This window comes from Saccopteryx bilineata, chromosome 8, assembly GCF_036850765.1.
Source record: "Saccopteryx bilineata isolate mSacBil1 chromosome 8, mSacBil1_pri_phased_curated, whole genome shotgun sequence".
Taxonomy (NCBI): Eukaryota; Metazoa; Chordata; class Mammalia; order Chiroptera; family Emballonuridae; genus Saccopteryx; species Saccopteryx bilineata.
This window is the reverse complement of record NC_089497.1, coordinates 55,688,064-55,700,835: the sequence shown is the minus strand read 5'-3', so window position 1 is coordinate 55,700,835 and position 12,772 is coordinate 55,688,064. Positions and strand designations below refer to the sequence as shown.

At 37.3% G+C, this 12,772-nt stretch overlaps 1 protein-coding gene across 1 annotated transcript in view; it reads left to right on the top strand.

The window, feature by feature from the left end:
* The window catches only part of FYTTD1 (forty-two-three domain containing 1), a 45,426-nt gene extending 34,641 nt beyond the window's left edge, over positions 1-10,785 (top strand). The window contains exons 5-9 of the mRNA XM_066240692.1: positions 1,761-1,857; positions 2,240-2,301; positions 3,744-3,818; positions 5,902-6,028; positions 8,354-10,785. Of these exons, the coding sequence (XP_066096789.1) occupies positions 1,761-1,857; positions 2,240-2,301; positions 3,744-3,818; positions 5,902-6,028; positions 8,354-8,452 (460 nt within the window). The 3' untranslated portion in view covers positions 8,453-10,785. The remainder of the gene's footprint in view (positions 1-1,760; positions 1,858-2,239; positions 2,302-3,743; positions 3,819-5,901; positions 6,029-8,353) is intronic.
* The last annotated feature ends 1,987 nt before the right edge of the window (positions 10,786-12,772 follow it).

Below are 12,772 nucleotides of genomic sequence, written 5' to 3'. Positions count from 1 at the left end.
TTTGAAAAATAAATGAAGTAAGTATATATAAAATTTGGTGTTCTTCTGTTTTATCAGCTTTTTATATAGAAACTAGAGAAGAATTGATAAAAGTCAAGTCAAACATAATTAAAAGTACATTGTTCTATGTGTGAAAGAGCAAGCAGTGAAAGATATCTTTTCCTTGACTTCTGTTGATATTTAAAGGTTTCCAACTGAGAAAGGGAAACTGGAAAAGTTATTTTTCAAGATTTCTTATTTTTTATTTTCAGCCAGTTTGACTATGATGTACCTAGGTGTGATTTTCTTTTTTCTTTCTTTTCTGTTTTTATTAAGAGGTGGGCAGACAGAGATAGATTCCCACATGCGTCCCTACCCAGACCCACCAGGCAGGCACCCTACTGGGCAATGCTCTGCCCATCTGTGTCTGTTGCTCTGTTGCTCAGCAACCAAGCTATTTTAGCACCTGAGGTGAGGCCATGGAGCCATCCTCAGCACCCAGGCTTGATTGAACCATTTGTGCCATGGCTGCAGGAGGGGGAGAAAGAGAGAGAGAGGTGCAGGGTGTGGAAGCAGATGGTTGCTTCTCCTGTGTGCCCTGACCGGGAGTTGAGCTTGGCACATCCACACACTGGGCTGTTGCTCTACTGTTGAGCGAACGAGCCAGGGCCAGTAGGTGTGATTTTCTTTGTACAAATTCTGTAAATAAATCTGTACTTAATATCTTTCAACACATTTAAGTAATAGCATTAAAAATGTTGTTTTTAATATTTTCAAATGAGAACTTTTACGTTTGAAATATTAGAAAGTTAAATATTTTCATAATAAATTAGTTCAAAATTGACCAAGTTGAAGTTGTTATGTATTATGTTACAGAGGGAAATATTGTAAACTAAATCTCAATAGCTTCATGTAAATAAGGAAATAATTCCAAGTCTGTGTGTGTGTGTGTGTGTGTGTGTGTGTGTGTGTATTTTTGGGGAGGCAGTCAGACAGACTCCCACATGCACCCAACCGGGATCCACCCGGCACGCCCACCAGGGGGCAATGCTCTGCCCATCCGGTGCGTCGCTCTGTTGCAACCAGAGCCACTCTAGCGCCTGAGGCAGAGGCCATGGAGCCATCCCCAGCGCCTGGGCCATCTTTGCTCCAATGGAGCCTGGCTGCGGGAGGGGAAGAGAGAGAGAGGAAGGAGATGGGGAGGGGTGGAGAAGCAGATGGGCGCTTCTCCTGTGTGCCCTGGCTGGGAATCAAACCGACGATTTCTGCACGCCAGGCCGACGCTCTACCACTGAGCCAACCGGCCAGGGCCATAATTCCAAGTCTTTTTTTTTTTTTTTTAAACAGAGGCAGAGAGAGAGTCAGAGAGAGGGATAGACAGACAGGAACGGAGAGATGAGAAGCATCAATCATTAGTTTTTCATTGCGCGTTGCAACACTTTAATTGTTCATTGATTGCTTTCTCATATGTGCCTTGACCGTGGGCCTTCAGCAGACCAAGTAACCCCTTGCTCAAGCCAGCGACCTTGGGTCCAAGCTGGTGAGCCTTGCTCAAAGCAGATGAGCCCGCGCTCAAACTGGCGACCTCAGGGTCTCGAACCTGGGTCTTTGGCATCCCAGTCCGACGCTCTATCCACTGCGCCACCGCCCAGTCAGGCAATTCCAAGTCTTTATGTTTAGTGTACCTCACATTGTAAGCCTATGAACTTAAATATTTTGTTTTCTCAGGATGTTTAAAGTTGTTAAAAGGCTCAGATTATGCATATGTATTTTTGTTGCAGAAATAATATTTCAACCAATTATACCAGGAATGGAAATAAATTAAATCATCAGAAAGACACTCGCCAGGCAACTTTTCTTTTCAGAAGAGGCCTGAAGGTATTAAAACCCCTGGTGGTGTTTTCTTTTTACCCAAAGGATCATGAACATCTATCTTTAGTAATCCTCAATCATAGGAATGGCCCATGGTTGAGGTACGGGTTGGGTTTTGATATGGAGAACATGACATTAGATTAATTCCTCCCCCATTTTCTCTTGTCCTCAACAGCTCGTTACATCTTATAACAATTTAATGTGTTATTTAGGAACAAACCTGTTTTTACTACTTTTCTGGTGCAGAACCAACAAAGAGGTGTAGCCAGAGTAGGCACCTGTACACTCATACACCTATCCCTCTGGGTTATAAAATTCTGAGGATAGCTCTTTGGATTCAGATTGTCTGGTTTCTATGGGATCTACTGCCTTTTTTTTTTCCCTTCAGGTTCAGGCCCAGTTGAACACAGAACAACTGCTAGACGATGTAGTAGCAAAGAGAACTCGTCAGTAAGTTTCCATTTGTTTTTCAAAATGTCATTTTAAAACTCCCATAATACTAGCAACCCAGATTACTTTGTGCCCAGATTTCTTAGTCCAAAAGAAATTAAAAGAGATTCAAAGTAAATTAACCATTGAGCCTGAAATAAATCTTTTTGTTGTTGTTTTTTCCCAAAAACTTTTGTATTTTCACATCAGTGTATAAAAGTTTTAGCACCAAATACATTGCTTGATTTTTAATTTTTTATTGTCTGATTATTCCAAATGATACAGCCCTTTATTTTCTATAACTGTTTTTATACAAATGAACCTATTCAGAGAATAAATAGAAAAAAATCTAGTAGAGCTTTTAGAAAATTTGAAAACTTAAAAACAATAGAATATTTTTACTTTCCATGTATTTTTTTTCCTCTTACCCCTATTAAGGTTAAAACAATTTTTTTTTGGTTTGTTAGAATTACACTTCCCAAGTATGTTATAACTTTGTAATTCTATCAGTATGACCAGGTTTTAAGATTAAACTATTTAAAATTAAGGCTACTTTTTGGAAAACAAAGCATACAAAAATAAAACATGGTCATAGTCTTGGTATGATGCCAAGTAATCTAAGTATAAGAAAGGAAACTTTGAATTTGATGCTGGCAGTATGCTTTTGCACAGGAGTCATGACATTGGAAACCATAAGGAAGAAAATTATAATTATAGCCTATTTGCTTCTACATGAACAAATTTACATAATTATAATAAAAATGTTGTTTGTTTTGAACTGTGAAACTCAACCTATGGAATGAAGTGCAAAATTCTTAATTTCGTAGCAATATAATGTACATGTCAGATTCTGACTTACATAAATATAAAAGTAAACCTGATAAAAAGTGGGAGAAAAGGTAGGAGGAAGGAATAGAGGTACTACTATTCTTTTATACTAAGTAGGGAGGGGATATTGTCAAGAGATACTACTGAAAATAATATAATTTAGTATATTTAAAGTTATAATGGAAGTAAAATAGTGATATCACCGTCAAAATATTTAGAGTCAGGTAGGAAAACTATAAAGAATAGTGTGATTGCTAAGTCCCAATCATAGCAAGATGATGTTACACAAGCATCTTGTTTTTTAGTGAACTGAAGGTAACTAGCAGCAAGCAGTAAAAACAGGAAGGGTTAAAAGTACTACCTCTAGGGAGCAAGAAGGGGGAGAATAGTGGGGTAAAGGACTGTTGCTTTCATAAAAGCCTTTTGGTATTTGATTTTTTTAAATGTGCATATATTTGTTACACTGAAAAATATTTTTTAAATTAAAGCTTCCAGTTTTTACATCCAAGATGTATTTCTGAAAAGCTAAGAAAAAGTAATGGGTACTTTAAAATGTATGTTTTTTTAATGGTTAATATACTGTAGGTTTTATAAACTTCATTCTAATGAAATTTTTTGGGTTTTTTTGAAACTAGATGGCGGACTTCTACCACAAATGGAGGAATTTTGACTGTATCTATTGATAACCCTGGAGCAGTGCAGTGCCCAATGTAAGTCTTTTCTTTATTTTTCAGAAATTATAACCTCTCAGTATATAAAATAATAGAAGAGTGTTGGATTTCTGCTTGGATTATGATGTCCAAGTTAGGATAAAATTATTTATTGATTTTAGAAAGGAAGAGGGAGAAAGAGAGAAACATTTATTTTTTTTGTTTTTTTGTGGTTTTTTTTGGTTTTTTTTTAATTTTTTATTTTTTTCCATTTTTCTGAAGCTGGAAACAAGGAGAGACAGTCAGACAGACTCCCACATGCGCCCGACCGGGATCCACCCGGCACACCCACCAGGGGCGACGCTCTGCCCACCAGGGGGCGATGCTCTGCCCATCCTGGGTGTCGCCATGTTGCGACCAGAGCCACTCTAGCGCCTGAGGCAGAGGCCACAGAGCCATCCCCAGCGCCCGGGCTATCTTTGCTCCAATGGAGCCTTGGCTGCGGGAGGGGAAGAGAGAGACAGAGAGGAAAGCACGGCGGCGGAGGGGTGGAGAAGCAAATGGGCGCTTCTCCTGTGTGCCCTGGCCGGGAATCGAACCCGGGTCCTCCGCACGCTAGGCCGACGCTCTACCGCTGAGCCAACCGGCCAGGGCGAGAAACATTTATTATTCTACTTAATTTGTGCATTCATTGGTTGATTCTTGTATGTATCCTTACCGGGGATCAACCTGCAACCCTCCTGTATCAGGACAGTGTTTCAACAGGCTGAGCTACCTGGCCACGACCCACTTTTAACAATTTCATATTTTTATTTTAAAAGTTTGATGTTTAAAAAATTTTTTAAATAAAAGTTTGGTTCATGTATACATCTATTTTTATGTATAATAAATTAGCCTGACCAGATGGTGGCGCAGTGGATAGAGTGTTGGAATGGGATGCAGAGGACCCAGGTTCGAGATCCTGAGGTCGCCAGCTTGAGCACAGGTTCATCTGGCTTGAGCAAAAAGCTCCCCAGCTTGAACCCAAGGTCTCTGGCTCGAGTAAGGGTTACTTGGTCTGCTGAAGGCCCGTGGTCAAGGCATATATGAGAAAACAATCAATGAATAACTAAGGTGTCACAACAAAAAACTGATACTTGAGGCTTCTCATCTCTCTTTGTTCCTGTATGTATCTCTCTCTGGCTCTCTCTCTGTCTCTGTAAAAAAATAAAAAATAAAAATAAATTAGATAATACTTTACCTTCTTCCTCCCTTCCCCCCTTTCAGTATATTTTGAACACTTTTTATAGTACCTTTTGTTAAAGTCTATAGTGTGTTCTTTTATCTAGATAACCTTAGTTTAGTCAACCATTTCATTATATTTATTGCATTATAAACTTTCTGAGTTTGTGGAGGTTTTGCTCTATCTAGCCATTTGAATGAATGAAATGAAAAGAATGTAAGATAAGCCCTGGCCGGTTAGCTTAGTGGTAGAGTGTCGGCCTGGCGTGCGGGTGTCCTGGGTTTGATTCCCGGCCAGGGCACACAAGAGAAGCACCCATCTGCTTCTCCACCCCTCCCCTTCTCCTTCCTCTCTGTCTCTCTCTTCCTCTCCCGCAGCCAAGGCTCCATTGGAGCAAAGTTTCCCTGGGCGCTGAGGATGGCTCTGTGGCCTCTGCTTCAGGCACTAGAATGGCTCTGATTGCGGCAGAGCGTGGCCCCAGATGGGCAGAGCATCACCCCCTGGTAGGCGTGCCAGGTGGATCCCGGTTGGGCGCATGCGGGAGTCTGTTTGCTGCCTCCCCGTTTCCAACTTCAGAAAAATACAAAAAAAATAATAATAAAAATTTAAAAAAAGGTAAGATAGGTAGGTGGTCTTTAATAAGACCTCAGAGGGTGCTTTATTTTAGTAGAAGATTAAGACTTGGAAATGAAATTGTTGAAACGTTTATAGTTCTACTTAAAGAGGTTTCTGTGAGTGATTATATATTTTAATCTCTAGTCAATTAAGAACCATGTGCTTTTTTGAGAACACAAATAAAATAGTTGCCCTATTACATTTGAACATGTATACATGTCACAATGTCTTTATGTACTAAATGATTTCTTTTTCTTCTTTTGATTGGTAAGCTGGTCTAACTGCATTTTAATTTTTTTCTATTAGAACTCAGAAGCCACGGTTAACTCGTACAGCTGTACCCTCATTCTTGACAAAACGGGAGCAATCTGATGTGAAAAAAGTTCCTAAAGGTGTTCCTTTACAATTTGACATAAATAGTGTTGGAAAACAGGTAAATTTTTTCCACTGTGTTTCTTCAGGCCATTCACTGAGAATGTTTAGATTAACAAAACAAGTGTTGTACAATGAATTAAATAGAGTGTCCTAAGACTCCTTAATCTAAGGAATACACTGATCTATCTACTTTTCTGTCCCTATAGATTTGCCTATTTTGGACATTTCATGTGAACGGGATCATATAATGCGTGCTCTTTTGTGACTGGCTTCTTTTATTTAGCATAGTATTTTCAAGATTCACACATAATGTATCAGTATTTCATGTGTTTTTATTGCTGATTAATGTTCCATCCTATGGTATATCCATTTACTTATATCTCAGTTGATGGGCATTTGTGTTTTCATTCTTTGGCTATTATGAATAATGCTTTTCTGAACATTTACAGGTTTTTGTATAAGTTTATGTTTTCATTTCTCACTGGTAAATGCCTAGGAATGGAATTGCTAGGTTATCTTGTAGCTCAGTTTTAACCTTTTCAGGAGCTGCTAGACTGTTTTCCTAAGAAGTGGCTGCACTATTTTACATTGCTGCCAGCATATACGAGGGTTCTAAATTTCTCCACATCTTCAACATTTGTTATTATTATCTGTCATTTGAATTTAGCCATTCAGTGCACATGAAGTGGTATGTCTCACATGATTGTGATAATTTTTTTTTTTGTATATTCCTGAAGTTGGAAACGGGGAGGCAGTCAGACAGACTCCCGCATGCACCCAACCGGGATTCCCCTGGCATGCCCACCAGGGGGCAATGCTCTGCCCATCTGGGGCATTGCTCTGCCGCAATCAGAGCCATTCTAGTGCCTGAGGCAGAGGCCACAGAGCCATCCTCAGCGCCCGGGCAAACTTTGCTCCATTGGAGCCTTGGTTGGGGGAGGGGAAGAGAGAGACAGAGAGGAAGGAGAGGGGGAGGGGTGGAGAAGCAGATGGGCACTTCTCCTGTGTGCCCTGGCCGGGAATCGAACCCGGGACTCCTGCACGCCAGGCTGACGCTCTACCACTGAGCCAACTGGCCAGGGCTGATTTTGATCATTTTTATACTAACTTAAGATTTTGTGATCTTGCTAAAATTCACCTACTTCCTGTAATTTTGTTGATACCTGTGTAGACAATCATGTCGTTCTCCAAATTACTTTCCAATCTTTAAACCTTTCTTTTCCTTATTTATTTATATTTTAGCAAGAGAAAGAGAGACAGGAAAGGTGAGAGATGAGAAATGTCAACTCATAGTTGTGGCACCTTAGTAGTTCATTGATTGCTTTCTCATGTGTACCCTGACCGGGGTGGGGGCCCAGCTGTGCCAGTGACTTTGGGCTTCAAGCCAGCGACCATGGGGTCATGTCTATGATCCCACACTCAAGCTGGCGATCCATTGCTCAAGCTGGTGACCTCAGGGTTTCAAACCTGAGTCCTCAGCGTCCCACGCCAACACTCTATCCACTGCATCACCACCTGGTTAGGCTCTTTTTCTTCTTTGTTACAATGGCTAGGACAATGTTAAATAGAAGTGGTAAGAGAGCATGTATATCTGCCTTGTCCCCAGGCTTGAGGAGAAAGCATTAAATGTATCATCATTGAGTATGTTGTTAGCAGTAAGTTTTTAGTACACTTACCTAATTTAGGGAATTCCTTTCTGTTCATTACTTGCTGAGAATTTTTATCATAAATAGGTGTTGGATTTTGTCAAGTGCTGTTTTGTATTCATTTACACAAAACTGGAATTGAAGATACGAAGTACAGAATAGACAGAAATTTGATTAAATTTATTTTGCTTTTTACTTTATTTTGTCATTGCTGTTACTTTCCTTTCAGAAAGGCTGAATATAATTTGAGTATGCATTCTGTTGTTAATTAAAAACCAGATTTCGATTTGATTTGATTTTGAGTTCATCATTGAAGTTCAAGAACTCAGAATTTCAGGAAAATTCATTTCAATATATTTACAAGACTAAACAACTACTTTTATCAGAGGCATCACTAGAGTTGGTGGTACTATTTTTGCAGAGTCAAAAAATAATTTAGATAGAGAAATCTGTGTGTGTGTGTGTATGACTTGTAGGCATTACGGTGGTTAGGAGATAGGGATTCTGAGTCAGAATTTCTGGTTTAAATTCTAGAACTGTGAAAGTAAGCAAGTTAACTAATTTCTCTAAACATCACTAAATTCACCTTTTTAAAATGGTTTTTGTTAGAATTAGAGTTCATATACATAAATATTCAGGAAGTGCTATTGTTACTATGAGTTGCTAGTATGATTATATTGTTCCAAACTAAATATATCTTACAGTCAAGTTGTTAATTTTTGTTTTATTTTTTCTAGACTGGGATGACTTTGAATGAGCGATTTGGGATCTTGAAGGAACAAAGAGCCACTCTCACATTCAACAAAGGAGGAAGCCGCTTTGTAACTGTGGGATAAAACCCATGTTAAAGGGACTTTTGAGTGATGACACTGTTAAAAACATTGAATTGCTTGAAGAGTTCATCACAGAAATTCAAGAATATTATTCACAAGGCTAAATAAATATTCTTATTTTTATTTTTCTAGGTTTTTTGTTTTGTTTTGTTTTTTTACCTGTATAAATAATGCCCTGAAAGAATAACAGGGAATATGCCTATCTATTCTTAAAGATTTTTTTTTTTTGGTTGAACCAGACTGAACAATTCCCTATTTGACTTCTTTGGTTTCTTATGCAGCAGAAAGAATACAGAAAGGCAGAAATTGATTATTTTTATGACAGTGGTATTTAGGATTTCATCTCCTTTGCCCATTTTTTATTTTTGCCATGGTAGATCTTGGTCTTCAGAAATATGTGTAGGTCCCTTTGTTGCTGTCACTCATCCTTTAATAGCATTGACGTACTAAGTGCAGCTGACTTTTCTTCATTAGAGACATTTTAAAAATTGGAGTTCCTCTTTTGGGTTTTAAGATTTACAGGAATATCTGGAATTTAGTTCATTTTTTAGGTAATGTAAGGTTAATGCTCCAGAGTTACAAATCTATAAAGTTGAAATTTTAACAAGAAGTGTGACTCTAGGCATTAGTTTGTTTAAAATGTTGTTTGAAGGCCATAAATGCATGTTTACAAAGTTATCTAATAGAATTTTGGAAGAGAAATTCAAATGTAAAAATCTGACAACTGTGTAACTGAATGAAGAAAGCAAGGGAGGAAGTAGCAAGATGAGGACAGGTTACTGAGGTGAAGTGCTTTAAAACCCAGGTCAAAGGTATATAGTATTTGGATTTACTGTAGTCTTGAGTCTAGGGTTCACAAAGAATTCTTCAAGTGATACTTAGAAAAATTTTAATTAAAATGGATTGAGTATCTTAGCTATTTTGATAATAAAACTAATAGCTATAAAGTCCTATACTGTTCTTATTTGAAAAGAAATTTTATAGGCATTTAAGCTTGTTAAATTAAACAGTATACAACACCAAAAACAAAAGTATACTTGTATATGTCACAAAGTAAAAAACAAAATGATAAAAGAGTTATGTAACCTTGTTTTATACCTTTCTCTCTGACTTGTGTAAAGTTGAGACATTTATGGTGAGAAAAGGATTATTTCCCCCCATACTATGGAGAGGTAAGAGGAGTTAGTTGTGCCAAGCTAGTACTAGGAGTCTTCAGATGGTTATATACTATACTACAAGTTACTGTATAATGCCAAAATGCAGCAAAATAGCCTGTGGCAAGTTTGGTGGTTTGAAGCTTAACTTTTTGGTTTGCTGTAATGTTAAAGCTTCTAAATAGATGTTAGCTTCTCTAGAGTGTATTACTAGTGTTCATTTTCCCTGTTAAAAAAGAAGAGAACATTAAGTTACGGCTCCTGCTTGCCTTGCATTGTATACTAGACTTCATTATCATTTTTCATGCTCCTTGGGTTTGGTTTATGCTAGACTTGGAAAGCTATCAAAAACAGTTTCATGCTTCTACCAAAGAATTAAATCTAATCCTTAATATCTGGTATTTTGCTAGTAAGTCTACTGATATGGGATTATTGGAAGCTAGTCATTCAATTTGAAAATAAACTCTAGTCTTTCCTTAGGCCAAGGCCTCACTCATTTGCAAAACATTTTTGCAAGTATAAATGCTTAGATTTGATTCATGAACAATACATTTTAGACTGGTTTAGGATTACTGGCAGTTTATTTTAAAGCAAAGGAAAAACAACTGAGCATGAGTTTGCTGTCTTTAGAACAGTTTGTGATAATATGGTATAAAGATGTTTTCATTTTTTTGTTATTTTAAATATTGTACAGAGCTATTATTAATGCATTTTATTTGGAAAACCTTAAAAATTGCTCCAGATATTGACATTAAGTACATCAAGCAACAACAAACACAGTGTCTTTGGTATATTAAACTTTTGTTCTTATGCATCTGTAATTTCATTTTCTTTTTAAATACAAAATTTTGCGTTTGTTACAACTCAATTAAAATTCTTCAGTGCTAATGTGTTATGTATATATATAAACAAGAATATGCTTTGTTGGAGGAAAATTTTCCTTTTTGGAATGTGGTTGTAGTCCTTTTTCAGTTCTTTTAACAAGATGCAATTTAAAATTTTCTTTGCATCCAGGTGTGCAAAACATTGATGCAGTGCATCACAAAATGAAAGTTTATATTTAATGAGGAGATGCTTTACACTGTACTTTTTGGTGTTTTTTGGAAAAGTCACATTTAGATCTATTCTGAATCTGCTCGTTTTTAACAAATAAAATGTTACAGGTCTCATGATTTATTCTTAGCTGTAAAGATTGAATTGTGTTTTTTAGATTGTTCTTTGTAAAAAAAAAACTAGAGTTATTTATAAATTTTAGGGTTTGAAAAACTACGTACTACTAAATTGGTAAATCACTCTAAACTCATATTAAATCCTTATAACTGCTTTTTAAACATTTCATTCATAGCTTCAACAGGAAGTAGCCAGGAGGAGTTAAAATAGAAAATCAATTTTACTTAGAATGCAGAATATGCCTGACCTGTGGTGGCGCAATGGATAAAGTGTTAACCTGGAATGCTGAGGTTGCTGGTTCGAATCCTTGGGCTTGCCTGGACAAGGCACAGACAGGAAGCAACTATTATGAATTGATGATTCCTGCTTTCCCCCCCTTTTACTCTCCTTTAAAAATCAATAAATAAAATCTAAAAAACACAAACAAAAGAATGCTGAATATAAAATTAGATGAACCTATAGAGATCATTCAGTTCAATCCCTCTATTCACATTCACATCTTAGTTAAGTGAGACCCAGCTTTTCAAGACTTGTGTGTGGCAGTCTCTCCTTCCCCCTTTATTTCCCAAGTGAGAAAAAGGAAGATATCCTGCATGTACCCTGACTGGGACCCACCTGACAATCCCCAGCTGGGACTGATGATCTGCCCATCTGGGGCCATGCTTGTAACTAAACAATTTTTAGTGCCTGAGGCGGAGGCTCCACAGAGCCATCCTCAGCGCCCGATCCAATGCACTTGAACCAACTGAGCCATGGCGGCAGGAGGGCAAAACAGAAGGGGAAGGAGGAGGGGTGAAGGAGCAGATGTTAACTTATGTTCCGTGACCAAGAATGGAACCTGGGATATCCACATGCCAATCCAGCGCTCTACCACTGAACCAGCTGGCCAGAGCAGCAGTGCAGCAGTCACTTTTTGACCCTAGATCTCTTCGTTCTTAGTTCATAATAAACTGCTTCTGTAAATTGAACACCTACAAAAAAGTAGTAGAAATCTAAGAAGTGGTAATACTTAAGCATTTGTAGCAGAGTAAGGAAATCAACTGTGATGATTATGAGACTTCATTACTTCGTATTCAAGTTACATGGACCTGTTAGAAAAGGTCAGTCCTAATCAGACTATGGATTTTTTTCCTAACAGGTGTAAACTTTACCATAATTTATTTATATTTCTAATTGATTCTAGAGAGAGAGAAACTGATATGTTGTTTCACCTCTGTGCATTCACTAATTCTTGTGTGCAGCCTGACCAGGGATCAAACCTGCATTTCGGCTTCTCGGGATGATGTTCTAACCAAATTACCTGGCCAGGGCCATAATTTTAATTATAAGCAAATCATAAAATACTGAGTATGAAGAAAATAAGTCTTCATTGCCCAATAGTTACTTTTTGTTAGAATAGATATGTATATCATATTTTGCTTTCAAAAGCTGTATAATTCATACAACATACAAAGTTGTTAATTTTAGGGGGGGATTTCTGTTCTACTTACTGTAAGGAGACAAGAAATAGCTGATTTTGCACTAAAGAGAGTATGCATTCTGCATGCAGGCAGTATCAAAGCAGAAAATTATTTCATTTCTGATCAGTATACTTTTGAACTTTCATCAGACCTAAATAATTGTTTTTTGCCACTGGAAACAAAATATAAGTGTGATTTAAGCTTCCTTTTAAAGAGTTTTTGTTTTGTTTTCAATAGATCAACTTGGGAGTTTGTCCTTTTTTAAAAATGATACCAATAAGCCCAAGTATTTACAATAAGAATTTCAGACTACTGTGGACCATTAATTGTGATTTAGAGATTTGCTTATAAATTGTTGACTTCTATAATGTCTTTTTTTATTCTCTGCTATTATAATTTACTATCTGAAATCTTTTCAACTTAAAGTTTGGTAAAGAAATGTGATACCATTCTGGAATTGAAATTCTTTGTGGTTTTTTTTGTTTGTTTTTGTTTGGGTTTTTTTTTTGTTGTTTTACAGAGACAGAGAGTCAGAGGGA